Source organism: Rhinatrema bivittatum, chromosome 2, assembly GCF_901001135.1.
Source record: "Rhinatrema bivittatum chromosome 2, aRhiBiv1.1, whole genome shotgun sequence".
In the NCBI taxonomy this organism is placed as follows: domain Eukaryota; kingdom Metazoa; phylum Chordata; class Amphibia; order Gymnophiona; family Rhinatrematidae; genus Rhinatrema; species Rhinatrema bivittatum.
The window spans coordinates 636,551,007-636,574,207 of NC_042616.1; the positions used below are offsets into that span (position 1 = coordinate 636,551,007).

Here is a 23,201-nt window from a genome sequence, read left to right on the forward strand (position 1 = left end):
TATGAATTTTCAATCATATTAAATTCATTCCCACAAAATGTCTTCTTTTGGATTCAATTATAAAAAACATTTTCTTTGATTTGGTGCCTCCCTGCTAGAATTTATAAACCCTTGAACTGAGTGATTTGTATGTGGAAGACAGGTATGCTTTATGTTTAGGGTTTCTGAGTCTAGGTATTTATAAACTGTAAATTTAGGTGCTTATGTTTCAGACAATTAGATGCATTTAGAGAGTAAAGAATAAGGTGTTTATCAGTATTTTCACTTGGTGATCAATGCCTCTGGGAGCATTTTTAGGTTGATATAATCTTACCTTAAAAAAAGCATGCAAAAGCATACCTAAATTAAAAAGAAAACAAGGATGAGGTCAGAGAAGAGAGGCCTCGGTGATGGGAGGAAAGGAGCGGGATTGGAAGTGAATGTGTGTGTTGGTGGGATTGGGGGTATGTTACAGGGCAAGTGTATGGAGCTAAGGGGGTGGCAGAGTGTGTGAGTGTATGTTGTTGGGGGTTGGTAGGGTGTGTGTGTGTGGCTAAAGGTGGTGTTAGTGGGGTGGGGGTGGGGGGGCAGGGGGTTGTGGTGTGTGGTTGGGGGTTTGGGGGGGTTCTGTATGTGGCTAGGTGGGTGGCTGGTGTGTGGATGTGTGTACCTGAGGGATTGAAGTATATGAAGGAGCCTTCCCCATTCACTTTCCCCCTTCACTCCCTCTCCCCCCATCATTCACATCAACTCCCCGCTAGTCCTGCTTCTCCAGCATTGTCGTTTCTTGGATGAGGGTAGCTTGGGCGCTACACCAGTCCTCTAGCAGTGCCTCTTCTGCGGCTGGTAGGGTTTGTACTCATTCAACACTGGTCTGCTACGCTCATGATGCCTCTGTTTTTCTTGGGCCAGTGGAGCTAGGGTTTTCTGCCAGTTCTGTTCCGATGACGTAATCTGACAGCTGCTGTTGTGCCTCTTCTTGACTCGTTCAAGGGCTCCAGCTAGATGATAACGTCGGAGCTTCCCAAGTTAGGTCTATTTTGGGAGGGGTTCGGTTAGAAGTAAAACATACAGTTTTCCCATTTGGGATGTTTTATCAGGATTTTTCAGTTTTAATAAAATATCAGAAGCCCTACATTTAAGGTGTCATTGCTTATTTGATCTGAAGGCTTACTGTGATTTTACCACTGGATAAATAATTTACTGGTTTCCCTTTCATGTCAGTCAGAAAAAATATAAAACCACTATTAAAGTAATCTTAAAGTATTTATTCAAATATAGCAACCATTGAGCTCCTTCAATTATCGCAGCTGCAATCATGTATCTCTTAAGGCATTATGGGTCATTAAAATCTATAGCTTATATAACTGGAAGAAGGATGAGCCTGTAAGGATAATGTGTAGGGATGTGAATCGTTTTCCATATCGTCTTAACGATAGAAATCGTGTGGCAGGGCAAGAAAATCGTCTTAGGCACGATTTTTTAGTTGAAAAATCGTTAAAAATCGTTTTTTCCGATTAGTGCGCACTAACTCGAGTTAGTGCGCACTAACGGGAGTTAGTGCGCACTAACTGGGAGTTAGTGCGCACTAACTGAAAATGATACAATTTGACACTTTTCAGGTCAGTTAAGGTCAGTTTAGGAATGAATATGTATTCCTATTGGCTGCCCTCTTATTTATTCATGTTACCAAGTTTCCTACTGACAGTATATGGGGGATGGGAAATGGAAACAGTTGGTAGCTTGACAAAACAAGTAATGTGATCAGTCAATGTGACTAGAACTTGTGCCCTAACCCTGATACCAGGGGTATTGTGATCTTCCTGCACACAGTGCCCTATCCCTATTAATACCAGGAGTGTTGTGATCTTCCTGCACACAGTGCCCTATCCCTAATACCAGGGGTGTTGTGATCTTCCTGCACACAGTGCCCTATTCCTGATACTGGGGGTGTTGTGATCTTCCTGCACACAGTGCCCTATTCCTGATACCGGGGGTGTTGTGATCTTCTTGCACACATCCCGGTATCAGGGATAGGGCACTGCATGCAGGAAGATCACAACACTCCTGGTATTAATAGGGATAGGGCACTGCATGCAGGAAGATCACAACACTCCTGGTATTAAGAGGGATAGGGCACTGCATGCAGGAAGATCACAACACCCCTGGTATCAGGGATAGGGCACTGTGTGCAGGAAGATCACAATACCCCGGAGGAGTGAGGGTCAGGCAGCTCCCCCCTGTCTGTGAAGCCAGCCTCTCACTAGTAATGCAGGGAGGGAGCTGTCTCAGACTTCACCATCCTCCCCCCCCCCCCTCACCCACACACCATTCACTAGCTGGGACATGGGGGAAGTCAGGAGTGAGGGTCAGGCAGCCCCCCCCTGTCTGTGAAGCCAGCCTCTCACTAGTAATGCAGGGAGGGAGCTGTCTCAGACTTCACCATCCACCCCCCCCCCTCACCCACACACCATTCACTAGCTGGGACATGGGGGAAGTCAGGAGTGAGGGTCAGGCAGCTCCCCCCTGTCTGTGAAGCCAGCCTCTCACTAGTAATGCAGGGAGGGAGCTGTCTCAGACTTCACCATCCTCCCCCCCCCCTCACCCACACACCATTCACTAGCTGGGACATGGGGGAAGTCAGGAGTGAGGGTCAGGCAGCTCCCCCCTGTCTGTGAAGCCAGCCTCTCACTAGTAATGCAGGGAGGGAGCTGTCTCAGACTTCACCATCCTCCCCCCCCCTCACCCACACACCATTCACTAGCTGGGACATGGGGGAAGTCAGGAGTGAGGGTCAGGCAGCTCCCCCCTGTCTGTGAAGCCAGCCTCTCACTAGTAATGCAGGGAGGGAGCTGTCTCAGACTTCACCATCCTCCCCCCCCCCCCCCTCACCCACACACCATTCACTAGCTGGGACATGGGGGAAGTCAGGAGTGAGGGTCAGGCAGCTCCCCCCTGTCTGTGAAGCCAGCCTCTCACTAGTAATGCAGGGAGGGAGCTGTCTCAGACTTCACCATCCTCCCCCCCCCTCACCCACACACCATTCACTAGCTGGGACATGGGGGAAGTCAGGAGTGAGGGTCAGGCAGCTCCCCCCTGTCTGTGAAGCCAGCCTCTCACTAGTAATGCAGGGAGGGAGCTGTCTCAGACTTCACCATCCACCCCCCCCCCTCACCCACACACCATTCACTAGCTGGGACATGGGGGAAGTCAGGAGTGAGGGTCAGGCAGGTCCCCCCTGTCTGTGAAGCCAGCCTCTCACTAGTAATGCAGGGAGGGAGCTGTCTCAGACTTCACCATCCTCCCCCCCCCCCTCACCCACACACCATTCACTAGCTGGGACATGGGGGAAGTCAGGAGTGAGGGTCAGGCAGCTCCCCCCTGTCTGTGAAGCCAGCCTCTCACTAGTAATGCAGGGAGGGAGCTGTCTCAGACTTCACCATCCTCCCCCCCCCCCCCCCCCCACACACACCATTCACTAGCTGGGACATGGGGGAAGTCAGGAGTGAGGGTCAGGCAGCTCCCCCCCTGTCTGTGAAGCCAGCCTCTCACTAGTAATGCAGGGAGGGAGCTGTCTCAGACTTCACCATCCTCCCCCCCCCCTCACCCACACACCATTCACTAGCTGGGACATGGGGGAAGTCAGGAGTGAGGGTCAGGCAGCTCCCCCCTGTCTGTGAAGCCAGCCTCTCACTAGTAATGCAGGGAGGGAGCTGTCTCAGACTGGTATCAGGGTTAGGGCACTGTGTGCAGGAAGATCACAACACTCCTGCTATTAATAGGGATAGGGCACTGTAAGAGATGACTGTAGTAGATTGAATAAAGATCTGATGTTTCTGCTCTCCTCACACCAAACAAAAACAACACACAAGCAGAGAAGCCCTTCTTACAAAGCTGAGCTAGTGAGTTAAGTAGGAGGAAAAGTAAACATACTGGTGCCAGTGTGGCTACTTAAAAAATACACTTACCGACAATCAATTACATATATTTGAACTGTGTACAGTTCCAGCCAGGACCACCTTTCTAAAATGCACAGTGATTGGCAAATTCAACATGCACTAGCATTTCAGGTGCCTGCTAACAAAAATAATAAACAAACAAGTTCTAGTCAGGTGAGTGCTGATCATTGCATTACTTTTTTTGTCAAGCTTCCAACTGTTTCCATTTCACATCCCCCCAACCATATTGGTAACATCAATAGATAAGAGCACAGCCAGCCAATAGGAATACATACATACATATTCATTCCTAAGTGACCTTTACTGACCTGGGAAGTGTGAACACTTTGTTTCATTTTCTGTTGGTGTTCGTTAGTTTCCAGTTCCATTTCCCATCCCCCCAACCATCACCTCAGTGGTAACCTTGGTAACATCAATAGATAAGAGGGCAGCCAGCCAATAGGAACACATATTCATTCCTAACTGACCTTCAGTGACCTGGAAAGTGTTTATTTGTATCATTTTCAGTTAGTGCGCACTAAATCGAGTTAGTGCGCACTAACACGATTTAACGATTTTTAACGATAAATCGTTAGAATTTCTATTGTATCGTGTTCTATAACGATTTAAGACGATATAAACATTATCGGACGATAATTTTAATCGTTGAAAAACGATTCACATCCCTAATAATGTGGTCTTGATATCTAGAAACATGAAATGAAATGGTAAGTAAAGATTGCAAGGCTTATCTAGTTTCCCTAATTTCCCCATCTACTGCATATTTATTAATGTAATATGGAATTTGTTGCCAGAGGATGTGGTTAGGGATGTGAATCGTTTTTTGACGATTTAAAATATCGTCCGATATATTTTAAATCGTCAAAAATCGTTAGGGCCACGATACAATACCAATTCCCCTGATTTATCGTCAAAAAATTGTAAATCGGGGGAAGGGGGAGGGCAGGAAAACCGGCACACTAAAACACCCTAAAACCCACCCCCGACCCTTTAAATTAAATCCCCCACCCTCCCGAACCCCCCCCCCCAAATGCCTTAAATTACCTGGGGATCCAGCGGCGGTCCGAAACGGCCTCCTGCAATTGAATCGTGTTGTCTTCAGCCGGCGCCATTCTGCGCCACCATTTTGCAAAATGGCGGCACAAAATGGCGGCAGCCATAGACCAACACGATTCGACTGCAGGAGGTCGTTCCGGACCCCCGCTGGACTTTTGGCAAGTCTTGTGGGGGTCAGGAGGCCCCCCCAAGCTGGCCAAAAGTCCCTGGGAGTCCAGCGGGGGTCCGGGAGCGATTTCCTGCCGTGAATCGTTTTCCATACGGAAAATGGCGCCGGCAGGAGATCGACAGCAGGAGGTCGTTCAGCGGGGGTTCCGGACCCCGGCTGAACGACCGAAAATTGGCAACCCTTGGAGGAGGGGAGGAGGGGAAGGGAGGACAGGACCCATGGACCTGTGCCCCAGATCTCTGAAGTACCAGTGACACCCCTGATAGGGTGGAGGTGGGGAGGGGCGGTGAAGGATGTAGCTGTTCAGCTGTTCTATGCGTCCACCACCCTTATTTTATACTATTTCTGAATCCACTTCCCTTTCAATCTTATATCATGATCCCTTATTCTAAAGTTTTCTATCCTTCAAAGATTGCTGGCTTTTTGTGCATAATTGATATCTTTGAAGCACTTGAATGCTTCTATCATATTCCCCCCCCTGCCTCCTGTGTGTGCCCACCTCCCTCTTTGTCTTCTGTGAAGAGCAGAAACAAAGCCAGAAGCAGAGCATTTCCAGATGCAAGCGGGCTCAGGAAGGGACAATGTTCTAAGCCTTAAAATGAAATGCATTAATTACTGACAATTTTATCTGGTGAGTGAGAACATTTTCACAACTTTTTTTAGATACTGTCCTTACAATGCTGCTGAGTTAGTCATTGAAGTGCATGTAGTAATAGTGCAATTATAATTAGCATTTGTATGGAGTTTTCATCCAAACAGGATCCCAACACAATTTACAATCAGAGCACTTCAGGAAGATGAAAACTGCTGTCTTTGGGACAATTCTTGCAGTGCAAAACTGCTGCATAACAAGTGGTGAAGAAGCAAGCAAGAGGAGTGTCATAAAAAGAGTAAACAGCTAAACCTAAAAAAAAAGCCCCAGTATGAGGTCCTAAATCTTGTAGCCCTGCAGTTTTGACTGCTGTATCCTAAGGCGGCCAATCTTCAAACGATTTATATGGTTGAAACTGACTTTTAACTACATAAATCTAACCAGTTTGAATTTCCTCCCCTCCCCCGTTTCTACGGCTCAGCTAAACTGGGGGTGCACAAAACCAGTCTGCACAAAGGACAGGAAAGGAGCTGGGTCAGGATGTGCACAGGCAGGCTTTAGATATTGTCCAGTTAGTGTGACATTCAGTGATAAATGAACTACATTTGCCCATTAAGTGCAGCCACCCAAATAGTTGGGAAATTTCTGACCCCGCCAGTTCGGTGTGGATAAAAACAAGGTAGTTCATCTAAACTGGTTATCTTTTGGCTCCTCTGCTGCTACCGAATATCGAAACTCCACCCCCCCCCCCCCCCCCTTAGTTTACCTCGGAAAAGTTTATTAGAAAAAGATCTCCTGATTCCTGCTATCTTTTTCATCTTGCCGATAGAGAAGGGGCAGGAGTGGTGGAGGGAGGTAGGAGGTGAGAGGTAGGAGAATTCAGTTTGCCTTATCTTTTTGGGCCCCAAACCGTACATACAATACATTTTTTTTTCCCTCTCTTATCAGAGAATGCCTTCATTAAACATTTTGGGAGTGGTTATAATAAAACTCGCACTAAAATCTGCGCTCATTTTTAACACCGGTTTTACATTACTCACCTGCTAGAAACCCATGGGACCACAGGATGCAGTGATTCAATGGGAAGCAAATCAAGCAAGGGTTGGAAAAAAAAAAAAGCTCATTAAGCCAAAAAAAAAAAAAAAAAGGACTCACTGAAAATCTGCACTAATGCAGAATAATGTTTTAAAACAGGCATAGGGAGGTAGGTGCTAGAAGATAGGGAATGTGACCAAACTAGTTTTGCATGCAAAATTAGCACTGTGCATCTCAACTTGGGCATAATCTCACATGCAAGATTTGGGCAAGGCGTACCAAGTGAAACTCAAGGATAAGCTCTCTTCAGTGAGCACCTACCACCAAACAGGTGTGCCCTCCCCAGAGAGCTTACCTTTTCATTTCACTTGCCATGTTTTACCAAAATGGCCTTGCATGCCAGCTTGTGCCCAAAGTCAGGATGCACAGAGTCGATCTGCAAGACACGGCAAGTAAAACTGAAGTGTAAGCTGTCTAAGGAGGATACCTACAGCAGAACAGGATCTGTTTTGGTGCTGTGCATCCTAACTTGGTGCACAATCTAGCATTCAAGGCCATTCTGGCAAAGGGAAGGGAGAAAAGGAGAAAGGAAGAGAAGAGTGAGTGAGTGAGAGAGGAGGGGAGGGGATGGAAAGAAAGGGGAAGGAAGGAAATGGCAAGAAGAGGGGGTGTGATTGGCCACTGTTGGAAACAGGATGCTGGGCTTGATGGACCCTTGGTCTGACCCAGTATGGCATGTTCTTATGTTCTTATGAGAGAAAAGGAAAGGAAAGGAGGAAAAGGGGACAAGAATGAGGAGAGTGACATGTGGCAGAAATATTATCACTACATGAGGGAGATGCAAAAGAAGTAATGGTCCAAACAAGGAATAAAGTTGATCTTTTCCCAAGTTGTCATTTATTATTTTTTCATTTTTTTCGAAATAAAGCGGCTGCTCCAGAACTCAACATATTGAATTACAGTTCTCAAACAGGTCCCCCGACACGGACCCGTGTTTCGCTCCAAGCTGCGTCGGGAGGGACTAGTAATTGTTTTAAACACTGTAAATCAAAGCAAAAAATACAATTATGTAAATAACATTGGACCAAGTAAAAAGGGGCCTAGCCTTAATGCTGGTATATTAATGCTGGTATATTGCTGAACATAATTAGAGTAAAGGAGAGCGTACAGAGCTGACTGTAGCGTCCATTTAAAGAACCGGGATTTTGGCGCGAAGCGCTACACCAATCAGGGCGCACCCACACAGAACAAGTGAACCAATAAGGAAAAAGTGAATCAATGAGGAAAAAATGGGGAAAAAACAATAACTAAATAAAATGATACCATTCTGTTTCATTATTGAGACCTTTAGGAGCTAGACAGCCCAATTTTGAAGATCCATTTTTGCTCCCTGCGTAATAAACTTTCTGAGAAGTTACCCCACGCTCTGGTGGGGGAACAACATCAATAATCAAAACCTTAAGATCTGCTTCTGTATGAGATTGCTGGGACCAATGGGGCACCAAGGGAGCTGTTTCACGACCAGTCCGAATGTTAGACCTGTGTTCAATGATCCTAGTGCGCACCGACCGAATGGTTTTACCCACATACAACTTAGGACATGGACACACTGTCACATAAATCACACCTCATGAAGCACAAGCGGTGGAAAAATTTAAATGATATACCCGATGAGTGCCTGGATGTTCAAAGGTAGTGCTAGGTAGCCCATGAGGGCATACAGAACAATGACCGCAGGGTGAAAAACCTGATAAAGGAGAGAGATTTGAAACTATAGTGTCCTTTAACTGAGAGTGAACTAATAAATCTCTAAGGTTACGACCACGTCGAAAAGTGAACCTTAAAGGAAAGTCAAAACATTTATGTAACGCCAGAATGGGCCAATGGCGACTTATAATGGCTGTAAGATCCCGGGTGTGAGTGGTGAAAGGTAAAGTACAATTGATACACCCATCAGAGGAACGGGTTTGAGGGAAAAATTGAAGATCACAATTTGCAAAAAGTGCTTGTTTAAAAGCCTTTTGGAGAATCCAGCAAGGGTACCCTCTCTCCCTGAACTGGGATATCATCTGCTTAGCTTGCTGTTTGAGAACTGTAATTCAATATGTTGAGTTCTGGAGCAGCCGCTTTATTTTGAAAAAATGAAAAAATAATAAATGGCAACTTGGGAAAAGATTAACTTTATTCCTTGTTTGGACCATTACTTCTTTTGCATCTCTCTCATGTTGTGTGGATATTTATTTGGAGTGCAAATCTCCTCTCCTTGTTTTGTGTTAGAAATATTATCACTGACATCTAGCTGCCATTTCTCTTGGAATTCTGAGCCTCACCTCCCTCCTCCCCCAGCTTTTCAAATCACCAAAATGGCCAGACTCCAAGGGATTCCCAGTCAGCAAAATTCCAAAGAGGATTCCCAACTTGGCGATTTGATCTGCCCTGCACCTTGGGTTGGGAGTCAGGAGCTCCTCTCATCCCTTGCCTCAAGCAGAAGATTTCCTTGAGCCGTGCCTGCTGCTGCTGAAGATGCTTCAATCTTGCCCTGACCTGTTTTGCTGTCCAACTTCACCAGTGGGAGGTTGTGTGTGGAAGGGATATGGGGGTCTGTGGAGGGGGTGTGTGTGTGTGGGAGGGGGGGGGGGGGGGGCAGGCAGGTCTGTGTAAGTGCAAGGGCAGAAAGACTGCTCCTAGCCTGTCTATTTTGTCCCTGCCTTCTTGCCTCGTGTGTGGGGGTGAGGGGTATGGAGGCGGGCAGGAAATGAGTACTGGTGTTTATGTGGGTGAGGGGCATGGTCCCCCTCTCCTGGCCCTTGTGTGTGTGTGTGTGGGGGGGGGGGGGTAGGGTTGTGCGGGGAAATGCAGGAGGAGTTGGTAATGTAGGTGGAATTGTGTGTGTGTGTGTGTAATCATGATGTTGGGGGGGGGTGTAAGGGGCGGTGGTGGTTCCCACTGCACAGTTTATAAAATGCCAGCATGCGTGCATGTGCTCAGCTTTGTTCCCTACTGAGAATCACACACTTAGCTGGCAGCTTTCAAAGCCATTTATAGTATGTGGGTGTCGCAGTGCTTTGACCACATAACTGGCCCCTTTGAAAATGTCCTGCCCGGTGGTGTGCGTCAATGTACATGCAAACATAGATTACTTTCACAAAGCGTGCACGTAAACTCCACGCAAATAGCAGGTTCAGGTCTGTGTGAGTATTTTATCCGATTCAACTTTCAAAGAGATCTTTTCCCCCTTTTACCCTGTGGGTAAAAAGTACCCGCAGACTGCAGCCTTCCCTGCACAGTCTTAAAACTGCCCCCTTTTTGCTTTATATTTCATTATTGTTTCAGGTTTTTACTCATTTTTAATATTATGAGGAGGAAGAGGATTATCATCAATCAATAATAATAACCACAAAAGCAACAGAGGATCCTTTTTTACATGCTAGGAATGAAGTCCTAGCTTCCTTTTAGAGAGGAGCTGTGCTTACCAGAGTAATTTGATTTTAAAAGTGAAGGGGCATTCTGGTGAGGTAACACTGGCTTTGAATGTGACATATTGCTTGAATATTCTTGCTGGGTGATACCCAGCCACCACCAACCTGCCGGCCTCAACCTGTCTGATTTCTGGGGAGCTGTAGTCCACTGGTTCCAATCCAGGCAACCCTATGACCTGCGGCACAGTTAGGTCACACTTCTTTTATTTGCCCTTGCTTTCTCATTACCATTTCTCCCCTTGCCTTTGCTCTCGGGGGACACGAAGGGTGGGCAGTTTGTAATATTGCACCCTCCCAACCCTATTTCTACCGATGTCTCACCTTCTCAGAAAAATTGCACGTTTCCTCTGCACCTTTCTCCTTCTGACTTCATGACCCCATTGTCCTTGAAATTCCTTAGCTATTGAAAATGTCGCCTTCCTGTCATTTATTGAATCCAAGAACTGGAAGGATTCTGTAATATCCCTCCCCTTTGCTGCTTTCCTTCAGTAAGTACATTTTGAGAGTCTCAAGCCTCTCTTTGCAGCGCTTGTGTTTTCTCTAAATAAAACTTGTATCCAGGGATGAAGCCTTTGAGAATCTGTGTCTGAGATGCTGTCTAGACTGTTGGTAACATTGTGTAAAGCAACCGGGCATTCCTGTTGCTTTCATTCTCAAGCTTGACTCAGCTGCGAGGATGTGACCCTGCATATCCAGCCAGAAACGTGTTTTACTACCACAGGCTACTCTTTTGAGAAAAGCATAACTGTTACTTTTTTTTTTTTTTTTTTTTTTACCAGTGTCAATGACATTTGAAAGATGACTGCCATCTAGTCAGGTCATATGGGTTGTAGAAGGAAATAGATGGTGTGAAAAAACCCCAAACAAATCCACAACAACATTATTTTTATTTGTAGCCTATTTTACAAAGAGAAAGAAGGCTTAACTATGTATATGTGTCTGTACATGCGTGTGTTTTTCCCATCCATATAAAATGTGCAAGATATGCCAAGGCACAATGTACCCTCAAAACGTTTTGCGGGCTGAGTATGCAAAAAAGTTCTGATATGAAACTAATGTATATGTGATGTTCTTTGAAACACCATTTTTATTTTCCTTTTATTGTATGTGCTGTGTTTTCTTGTGTGCATTTGTTTCATGACGCGGGCAGTTTACTGGGAATATTGATGGGGGCAACATAAGGAATCTGACAGAGCTTAGTTTTTCAGATCCATGAATATGTGCACACCGTACGTGTCCCAGAAAGTAGGTTCTTGAGTTCTGGGTGGAACTTCATGTCCAATCTCATGTGTAGCATTTTAATACATCTACAAACCTGCAGTGTCCTGCAGGCCACGTTTCAAAAAAATGGCTGAGCACCTAACTTGCAGGGTCATTTATCATTTCATGTGATAATGCCATAACGTGTGTGAAATAGTGCAAATATTTACTATGCAACTGGGAGGAGTTTGGGTGGAGCTGATGGCAATGAGCATCTCCTTTATTGCTAGAAATAATAACACCTTTTTTAATGTGAGAGGGTGAGAGAGAGAGAGAGAGAGAGAGAGAGAGAGAGAGAGAGAGAGAGAGAGAGAGAACCTTTGCATAGATATCAAGATGTCACTCTCTATTTATACCACTGTAAGAGGGGCCATTTTTAAATCAGGGTGGGGCTTGTAGAGGGGTTGGGTAGTTTTAGGAGTGATTTTACATACACAGAAGGAGGTTTGAATAGGAAAGTACACATCACTGAAGATTTTCTGCCATTTCAGTTGATGAAAGGTACAAGAGGAGTTGATTTGTACAATGCACTCTCTACCTAGCTTGTTGCACTCTCTCTTTCTCTCTCTCCACATGAAGTGGAAATTTCCTATGCAATAGGGGAGCAGGGCCTTTTTTATCGCAGGTGCCATTTCCGCTTTATTTACAGCATTTTGATAAATCTAGGGGTTAGCTGGACAACTTAGACTATTAGAAATGAATTGTAAATGCCTGATTGCGCATTAATTAGGGAATGTGTGCGCAGAACAGATTTTAAAAGCCAAGATATGCACGTATCTCCCTCAGCGTGCACATCTCAAAAGATTTCAAAAAGGGATGCGGGCATGGTCTGGGCATGGGCATTTCGGGGTGTGAACCTGAGATGTGCACGTAACTACTTACTTACACAACCCGGTGTGCACCGAGCTCCCCTCTGCATAACTTTACTTCTTCTATGGGTGCCGTGTAAGTTAAGGGTTTTAATGGTCGGGCTAACTGGTGGTAATTGGGCTATCAATCCAGGGGGAATTGGAGGACTTATCTCTTAACTGGATGAACTAGGGATGAACTGGTAAAACTGAGAATGGCATCGGTGCGTGTCTCTTTTAAAATCCCTCAATTTATGCGATAGAAGCAGCACACCCACTCAAAATATGGTGCATATGTGTGCACTTGGCCAGTCTATTTCATAAAATGCATGCATATGTTATAAAATGGCCCTGTACCTGGGCACGGGGCAACATATGTGCACATGCGCCAGTTTGAAAGTTACCATCTCAGAATTAGGGCTCTCACCCTGTGGGTACCTAAACTTGGTTGGCTAGTGCTGAAAATATTGGTTAATCAGCTAAGTCTGAACCCATTTGCCCCAATAAAAGGTTAACAGCAGGGCCAACAACTATCCCCCTCCCTCCCACTTATCTGATATAAAAAAATAACCTGTGGAGCTGGCAGTATCATCCTCTCCCACCAGCCCACTTCAAAAATAACCTGTAATTGATAGACACTCCCAGATCTTTGACCCACTCACCTTATTGAATAGTAACCCACAGGGCAGACAATACCCTGAGTTCCCTCATTCCACCGTTCTGAATCAAAAATAATCTGTGGGGTCAACAGCCCTAAAATCCCCTACCTTCTGACTCACCTAAAAGCCCCCCAAAAGTTCTTCAAGCCAAGCCAGAAAGAGGACATATGCTTACCTCTTCCTGACTCAGCATCTAGAGTTGCTCTGACAATGACTCTAACAAGGGCAGATTGCAGGAAAATTTTGGCCTGGGGGATTTTTTAAAACTGGCCCATGGGGTATCTGACGTCCTCATGCACCTTCCCTGCAGCACATGTATCTTCTGGCTTTGGTAGGATGGGCTCTGTCATGGCCTCGCAGGCTTCAGGGCTGGTGCTAGATTTTTTGCTGCCCTGTGGGAACAATTACTGTGCTGTTCCCCCACCCCCACCCCCTAGGCATCAAAAAAGCTAGCATTGGCCCTGGAGACCTGCGAGGCCATGGCAGAGCCCATCCTGTCATGGCCGCAAGATACATGTACTGCAGGGAAAGTGCATGAGAACATCAGATACCCCACGGGCCAGTTTTGAAAAAATCCCGAGGGCCGATACTTTTCTGCAATCTACCACTGGCTGCCATCCAGGGCACTACTGGCAGCAGTGTCCTTCCTGGAATCCACTCCAGCCCACTGAGAGGCTTCAATACCCACTCTCTCAGTGGAAAGAAAAGGCAATATGTCCTTTATTTTCCTGGAGCCAAGATAACCACAGACCCCAGCTGCTTCTTCAATGCTGCTTTTGGTTGATGACACCTTTCAGTGACTCATAGTCATCTTTATAGACCCCACAGGTAGGATGGGCCACATATAATCACTCACTACACATGCTACTCCCATTTACACACTTGCTGCAACTTTACACATTGCATCTAATGGTGAAGGCCGAATGGGCTTTACTTTTGTATGAGAGTGGGTGGAATGGGCTGCCTGTGATTAACCGTTGATTGGGGTGGGTGAAAGAGGGTTGGTGAGCACTGGTCGGTTAGATTTAGGTCCACTAATGCAGATGAGCTATGCACTTAGATGGTAACATTTAAACAGCCGTGCTGGCGTACGTGAATGCGGCTCACTCAAATGCATCCTTTTTATAACATACGCGAGTATATGTGCGAATGATATCAAACCGGCTGTACCCACATTCATGTGCGTGCAATTTTGTATGGACGTGCGTTTGTGCGCGCAAATGCCGGCTCTATTGTGTAAGTGGGAGGATTTTATTAGAAACGCGTGCCAATGCATTACTAGTTTCCCAAGTCCATTCCCAGTTCGCCCAGGTGAAGGCTCCCACCTTCCTAATCCCCTAATTAACCTTCCTCCCTATTAGCCCCGACCCTTCAAACCCCGCTGACTAGCTCTAATTGTTTTATTTTAAAACTTACATGCCATCCATAGCAGAAGTAATGTTTTGCAGCAGGGGACCCTGGCTGCACTTGTGCACGTAAATACTTACATGCATACTTCAGGTTACATACTTGGAATGCCCATGCCCTGCCCAGGCTCCGCCCACACCCCACCCCTTTTTATAAAAAATGTCTTATGCGCATACTGGGAGATACGCTCGCACTTGTGTGCTTTATAAAATACGTGTGGCACGCGCTGGCCGGTCTTGTGCTTGCATCTCCTGGCTTTGGCACGCGGCGGCCTTTTAAAATTCAACCTTAAGTGCTAAAAATCATTAACAGGCCCTAACTTACTTTCCCCTACTTGATCCTACCCCTCACCCTGCCTGCTTTTCAGGCACCCAAATTTAGGCACTCACCTCACAACAGTTTTCAAACATGTTAATTTATGGATCTAAAAATGAGGTACCTAAGAACTTAAGGGGTCAATATGCAGCGACCATCCAGCTGAGCACATTAGCCTGATAAACATATCCAGCTAACTTGGTAGGCATATTCAGCAGCATGTCTGCACCACTTTATATACCAAGCTATCTAATAGCCGGATAAGTCTAACATATCCAGATAACTTTGCCAGATAAAGTTGAATACTGGCACTTACCCAGTTAAGTTAGCTAGAGAAGTAACTCCACCCCACAACGCCTCTGTTTCTCCCCAGGTAAATAGTTATCTGGCTAATTGGCAGTCGCTAAACGTGGCTGAATATGGAAGCAGCACCGCCTAACCAGGTAAGTCCAAACGTATCCGGCTAAGTGGCACTGAATATCGGCAGTTATATATAATTTACCCCTTGACAAAAGTTGCTTTCTTTGAACTTAAATGTGTCACAGACATAAGAAAGAATAAAAGAAAATGCATATTTTGCTTCTATTTCTGGGAAATTCTGCTATTCTGTTTATTGTTTGACTTTGAACTATTTTCCATGAAGAACATATGACTCACAAGCATATTTGTTATTATATTTTCCAGGTTGATGTTTTCAGAGTGGAAGCGGTAGATATTGGTGAAGTGAAAGAACTTACTGTGGAGAAAGGAAAAGGTTCTGATTGGTACTTGGAGAAGATTGTGGTAAGGAGAGGAACACTCAATGTGAAAGAAACTGTTTTTGTGTCTCAGACCTGGTTAAAAGATGGAAAAAAGGAAACAGCATTGGTAACTTTGCATCCCAAAGGTCAGTACACTATCAAATTTTCTTATATAGAAAGAGATAATCTTTATTAAATGAGTTTTCCAAAATAATATAATTGCAGAATATATACATTCAGCATTATTTACTGAAGAAGTTTATTCTACTTTGCGCTTGTGAAAAATCTCAGTGGGCATGATGTAAACCTTATAGATAAGGGGGAGAATATGGATAAAAATATGGTATTAATATAGTTTATGTTCTCTAATCCATAGTCGTACTTGCTGCATATAAAGCAGATTGATAGAGATTATGCCCTCTCTATACAACTTCTATCCACCCCATCCAATACAGGTTAAAGAAGTGCACAGAAAATAAAACAATTCCCCCCTTTCATTGATCTCTCAGGAAGAGTGAATGCACATTTATTTTGGTGGCTCTTTATAAAGTATCTGTTACGCAGGCTGCCCAGCAAGGCATCTGGTGCCACTTACCGGCTCGGCGGCGATCTCATCTGGCTCCCTTGTCACGGCGGTGAATTCCCGTCGATGCTTCATGATGCCCTCGACCAGCGCTGGTCCTGCAGTGTTTCCCTGCATGCCATGGTGGGGGACACCACCCAGCAGGCAGTCTCCAGCCTGTCCCTTAGGTGCACACACACACGCCGCTCTCCTACACTTAAAAGGCCAGCGGTGAGAAATTGCCCACAGCCTACTCTAATGATGTCAGACCTGGGGTCTATTTAACCCTGGGCCTTGCAACCTTCAGAGGCCTCAGCAAAAAGTCAAACTTCTTTGGAACTGCTAGTTGCCATATTCCTGACTCTGTGTTCCTGACTCCATTCCCAACTCCGTGTCCTTTGGATTGTCTTCTGCCTTCTGACCCTTGGACGTTCTCCGGATTCTGCTTGTCTGCCACCTGCTCTGACGTCTGGAATGCCACTTGGACTTTGCTTGTTTGCCACCTGGCCTGTTCTCCAGAATGTTGCTCAGATTCTCCTGATAGCTGCCCACCTAGACTGTGGACTGCCTGACCTTGTCTTCTCCTCTCATCATGGGATTCCTCTTCATCGGACACCTGCATCTAAGTCCAGTCAGCCCTGGCACCCAAGGGCTCAACCTGCAGGGAACGAGGGCTGGTAGTGATGAAGGTCCAGTTGGGTCTCCACACTGACCAGCTCCGCCTGCCAACAATGAGGATCTATAGGGTGTCCCCCTGCAGGTAGCCCAACCTTGTCTCAGTCTAAGGGTCCACTCTGTAACAGTTTGCTGAGGCCATGGACTCAACTGACCTTTCGGGACTCTAGGCCATTCCTTGACTTACGCAGAAGATCCAACAGCAGCAACAGTGTTTGCAGATGGTGGCGGCCACCATGGACCAGCTCAGCACTCGCCTCGACATCCTCACTTCTTTGGTGAACTAACCGAGTTCCACACCACCAAGTTTGGTGGCAGCAGCCGCTCCCATATGGTACCTCCCTGGTACGCAGGTGATCCAAAACTTTGTCAGGGATTTCTGAACCAGTGCCTAAGTGCATTTTTCCCTGCAGCCTGCGCAGTTCCCCACCAATGTGATGAAGACTGTTTATTATCTCACTACTGGATGGTAAGGCCTTGGACTAGGCATCACCCCTTTGGGAATGAGGGGACCCTCTGCTTCAGGACATTCAGCTATTCCTGCAGGCCTTCCACAGGTCTTTGATGAGCCCAGCCAGTTGGCAACACTAGGCTCTGATTTGCTTCATCTCCACCAGGGCTTGCGGCCTTTGCTTGAATACGCCATTGAATTCCGTACCCTGGCCTCTGAATTAAATTGGCGGGAGGACAGCCTCCATAGCATATTCCTACAAGGCTTGTCCCCTCGAACAAAAGACAAACTGGCAGCTAGGCAGCTAGCTGATTCCCTCGACGCCCTGATTGACATGACTGGTAGGATTGATAGGCGTCTGCAGCAACAAGCTCGGGAACTACAGGCCCCTCACAGGCTGGTGTTATTGGTGCCCACCTTCTCCCACCCTCTCTTTCCAACAGAGGAACATGGGTTCTTTGCAGGTCATATTACCTTTTGCTAGGTCAGCAAAAAAGTATCCAGAGATGATGCCATGCATGAGTTTGAGACTGAATAGGCCACCAGTTTAGATGTGGCTCATATGCAGTTCAGTATCACTGTATATGTGCAAATACAGTGCAAATAACTGAAGTTGAAACAAGAAACCAAAATATAACCAAGGGGAAAAAAATCTTAAAACACATATCAAATAAAATCTGGGATGGCCATTAACATTGCCACAATACTCTTCCTTCTTTACTCATTAAAGCAAACAAAGAAAAAGCAGTTAGCCAACAAATTACAGCATGTATTTTACGTCAATCTTTCAGAAAGCTGTCTACTCCTCAAAACATAATAGACATTGAAGAAGAGCTGAAATCCAGTAAATCAAGACTCAGAATTTCAACAAAGTTTGAAAAAATATAATACTGTCATGAAAAGACTGGTTCCAGTTTGAATAAATCTTTCAAATCAACCAGAATATAGATTTTCAATAGCAGCATGAAGAGTAACTCTCTTTGTACTGAAGCAGTGTTTCACTGTTGTGTGTGTGTTTCTTATCTGGTATAATAGACCTCATCAGTGGGAAATCAGGTCCTAGCAGAGAGATCTTTTGCTTTGTCAATGAATGTTTAAGTTTGCTTTGCCATTTTTCCCCCTATAAATGCTTTAAAATGTTATGTTCTATATTGCAGCAGGAGGTTATTATCATACTACCACCTGCTATTCTATTCACTTTTCCCCATAGTTACACCGGACACTAGATCAGCTTTCATATTCAGTGCAGTATAAAGAAGGTAGAGCACCTTTACGAAGTTGCTCGCGTGTAGTCTTTTTGACTAAATGTCTTGACTGAAATGATCTTCACTAGATATGCAATTATAAATAGAGAAGTTTGTTATTTATCTTTCTAATACACAACACTCATTTTTATCTTATTCAATTAGAAATTCAGGAAAGTGGCAGTGAAGTAGCCTTGTCACCAGGCATCCAGCAAATTAAATCAGGTAACCTTTTGGAAACTCACCCCATATTTATCAGATACAGGTGGCCTTTTTCTTCCAAAATTGTAATTACCTGTTTCAAAACATGCAAAATTACTTTTCATGCATTGCTAACTATAAAAAGATTAACTGTTCTTAATTTTTACGTGAGCAATGCAAAGTACGACTAAGTTACTGTGCTATCCAGAGGGAAATTTTTGTCAACTTCTATGAATTCTAACTTATCACCATGGGTCCTTGAAAAAGAACTATCTCGAAAGCTCCATTTCATTCTGTATAAACTGGAGTAAGGGGCAGGGGAGAAGCAAGATGATTATGAAAATAGAACCTGCATGGTCAGCTGTCTTACCTTTATTTTATATTTTTTCCTTTTGTTTATGAAGATGGAAAATGGAACATTTCTTTGACTGAAAGTCAAGAAGGAGGACATGGGCAACCGAAGGACTCTGCTAATTTGGTTATGGTGCTTTATGGAATCAAGGGCAAGTCTGAGACAGTTTTGACAGCACGCAGTGAAGAATGCCAGGCAAAGCATATACTCAAGTGTGAGGTAGAGTGACATTATAATACATTTTGGGCTAATCTGGAGATGTTTGGCATAAATTTTTGTATCATCCACAAATTTGATAACCTCACGCCTCATATTCCTTTCCAGATCATTTATATATATATTGAAAAGCGCTGGTCCACTGTTTAAAGATGAAAGAATAATAGCAATGAAGCTAGTAAAAAAAAAAAAGCATCCATTGATTAATACAAAATAATACAATATGTAAAATGTATATAAAATATGCTTGTAAATAATGGTAAGGGGGAAAATATTTATTACTTTTTATCTATTATTTGTGACTTTTTACCATCATTGGTGCTTCTTTCTTCTGTGAATGTATACACCAATGCACTGTTTTACCCATGCAAATCATTTTGAAAATTGCCCTCTATAATTACCTGCAGTCAAATATTACATTAGTAAATAAATAGAACAGACATAGGCAAACAAGATCATATTAAATTACTATTGTCTATCAAATGAAATGCCAATCTCTTCTAATGCAATTAAAGAAATCTTTAAAGAGTTAAGGGTCAATATTCAAAAGATTTAGCTGACTAAGGGGATTATTTACTATGCTGCGGTATTTTACTGCTGGAGAGACCAATACAACGGGCCACTGTAAACCACCGCATGGGAAGAAGGCTCTCCTGCGGTATTTTTCCCCTTTGCAGTAAAATATCACCATGGCTTCCTGTGGCAATCTTTTTCACAAAAAAATTCCATCAGAAAATGATACCATGAGGAAACAGGGAAAAAAACACTTGATGGCAGCCCCCATTGTCTTTAAAGGGTCAACAACGGACAAAAGCACATCCTCCATGTGTCGCAACCACCCCCAGGCAGCCCTGCAGGGGAGAAAGGTTAAAAAATGGAATAAAAAAGTTACATGGTGATGCCCTGCTCACTGCCCAATCCCCCAACCTTGACAACAAGGGGGTACGACGAGTAAGGTGATCAAATTTGTAGATGACTCAAAATTATTCAGAGTAGTTAAATCATAAGCAGATTGTGATAAAATGCAGAAGGACCTTGTGAGTCTGGAAGATTGGGCGTCCAAATGGCAGATGAAATTTAATGTGGACAAGTGCAAGGTGTTGCATATAGGGAAAAATAACCCTTGCTGTAGTTACACAATGTTAGGTTCCATATTAGGAGCTACCACCCAGGAAAGAGATCTGGGCATCATAGTTGATATTACATTGAAATTGTCAGCTCAGTGTGCTGCAGCAGTCAAAAAAGCAAACAGAATGTTAGGAATTATTAGGAAGGGAATGGCAAATAAAACAGAGAATTCATAAAGCTTTTTATTCACTCCATGGTGAGAGCATTCCTTGAATACTGTGTGCAATTCTGGTAACCACATCTCCAAAACAATATAGTTGAATTGGAGAAAGTATAGAGAAGGTGAACCAAATGAAAAGGGCATGAGAAAAAGCTAAATAAGTTAGAGCTTTTCATCTTAGAGAAGAGATGTCTGAGGGGGGAATATTATAGAGGTCTACAAAATCATGAAAGGACTTGAATGAGAAATATGAATTGGTTATTTACTCTTTCGGATAATTCAAGGACTAGAGTTGCACTCTATGAAGTTAGCAAGTAGAACATTTAAATCAAATTGGAGAAAATTATTTTTCACTTAATGCACAGTTAAGCTCTGGAATTCATTGCCAGAGGATATGTTAAGGCAGCTAGTATAGCTGAGTTTAAAAAACGGTTGGATAAGTTCCTGCAGAAGACATCCATAAACAGCTATTAATCAGTAGGTAATAGACACTGATTGTTGCCAGCATTAGTATCATGGGATTTATTTAATGTTTGGGTACTTGCCAAGTTCTTGTGAGTTGGACTGGCCATTGTTAGAGTGGGCTTGATAGACCCTTAGTCTGACCCAATATGGCATATCTTATGTTCTTATGTCAAGAGGAAGCAAGGCAGGGCAGGCTGGATGAGACAAGGCAAGGCAGAGCAGGCTTAAGAGAAAGGAAAATGCTGAATCAACATGTACTGCAGACAAGGCAAGAGACCTGTTGCTGATGCTGGGGTTTAAATACCCAGCTGTGGGGACATCATCAATGGGTGCAGCATCGCTGTTCTCGCCTCGAGGCCTACTAGATCCAGTGCCTGCTGCTCATGCGCAACTAGAAGGAGCTCAAGCAGGCAGAATGTCAGCGCTGTTGCTGGGTTGGCATTGGCAGAGTCCTGGGCCTGCGGTGGTGCTGGGAGTGAGTGCAGCCAGTTGAGGCAGCCTGCTGTGATCAGCTAACATAAAGTTAACTACAAATTGTTTTGCTCTGCAAACATCAGTATTTACTAATACAGCCATGGAATAATGCATTCCCTATAACAAAATACTATTAGATATAGTATTTATATTAAGTACAAATTCAGGACTTGATCCATTAAGATTTTATCTCAATGACACAGAAAAGGAGAAACTCACAATAAATAAGGCTGTAATAGTTAATAAAACAAAAAAAAAGTAAATTAAACTTTTAATTTTTGTTTCAGAATATACATATAGCATAAACAGAAAATATAAGAAATGAGGCATTAACACAAAAAAGGTATCAGTTTACTACAGCATTTGCAAACAGGGTCATTTTTCAACTTTCCATACGGTGTTATTGCGGGCGTTAGAGCCCTAATGCCCACAATAATGCCTTAATACATGCGTTATTTTTCGCATCTCGTGATGCGAATACAAACTTTGAAAATGTATTCAAAGGGGAGGAGTTTATGAAAATAAAGAGTGTTTAACATTGTGTGCAATAGCATAATGCATGTAATAATGCTGGAAATAACTACACCTTTTTTCTGGAGTTAAGCTCTGTGATATGCCTGAAATGGGATTTGCGATATTCATTAGGGATGTGAATCATTTTTCTGACGATTGAAAATATCGTACGATATTTTCAAAGTCGTCAGAAATCGGGGGCACCCCGAAACCGATAGGAAAACCCCACAAAATTGTTTGTGGGGTTCTCTTATCGTTTTGGGGGAGGGTGGAAAAATCGGCACACAAAATCAACCCCTAAACCCACCCTGACCCTTTAAAACAGATCCCTTAGCTTCCTCCACCCTCCTGACCCCCCCCCAAAATGTTTTAAAATTACCTGGTGGTCCAGTGGGGCTCCCGGGAGCGATCTCCCGCTCTCGGGCCGTCGGATGTCACTAATAAAAATGGCGCCGATGGCCCTTTGCCCTTACCATGTGACAGGGTATTAGTGCCATTAGCCGGCTCCTGTCACATGGTAGGAGTAATGGATGGCTGGCGCCATCTTTAAAAATGGCATGGGCCATCCAGTGCTCCTACCATGTGACAGGGGCTGGCCAATGGCACTGATACCCTTTCACATGGTAAGGGCAAAGGGCCATCGGCGCCATTTTTATTAGTGACATCCGACGGCCCGAGAGAGGGAGATCACTCCCGGGAGCCCCACTGGACCACCAGGTAATTTTAAAACATTTTAGGGGGGAGTCGGGAGGGTGGGGGAAGCTAAGGGAGCTGTTTTAAAGGGTCGGGGTGGGTTTTTTGTTTATCGGCTCAGGCGCAGCCGATTAAAAAAAAACAAAAAAAAAAAACGATTGGGCTGCACGAAAAACAATTCTTGATGTGAATCAGAATCGGAACCGATTTCGGTTCTGATTCACATCTCTAATATTCATCACAATTCCCATTTCAGGCATGAGAGGGGAGAAGGGAGAGGAGAGGAGAGAGAGAGAGAGAGAGACTGACTCTGGGGTGGCATACCTATTAGGCAGCTATTGATATCACTGTAGGAGGGTCAACTAGTAACTCAAGGTGAGGTTTTGGTGGTGGTCTAGGGTTTGGGGGCCGGTTTTACATGCACAGTCAGAAGTAAGAACGGCACAGAACACATCAGTGAACATTTGATGTGATTTGGAATGAGGAAAGGAACACAAAGATGAGATTTCTACTTTGTGCTCTTGCCCTAGTTTGGTGCACCATCAAAACCTCTCCTCGAGTTACTAGTT

At 44.4% G+C, this 23,201-nt stretch overlaps 1 protein-coding gene across 1 annotated transcript in view; it reads left to right on the forward strand.

Annotated features, from left to right (window-relative positions):
* LOC115083385 (lipoxygenase homology domain-containing protein 1-like) overlaps positions 1 to 23,201 on the forward strand; it is a 456,290-nt gene that overhangs the window by 244,367 nt on the left and 188,722 nt on the right. The window contains exons 18-20 of the mRNA XM_029587186.1: positions 15,443 to 15,644; positions 18,596 to 18,655; positions 19,036 to 19,202. Of these exons, the coding sequence (XP_029443046.1) occupies positions 15,443 to 15,644; positions 18,596 to 18,655; positions 19,036 to 19,202 (429 nt within the window). The remainder of the gene's footprint in view (positions 1 to 15,442; positions 15,645 to 18,595; positions 18,656 to 19,035; positions 19,203 to 23,201) is intronic.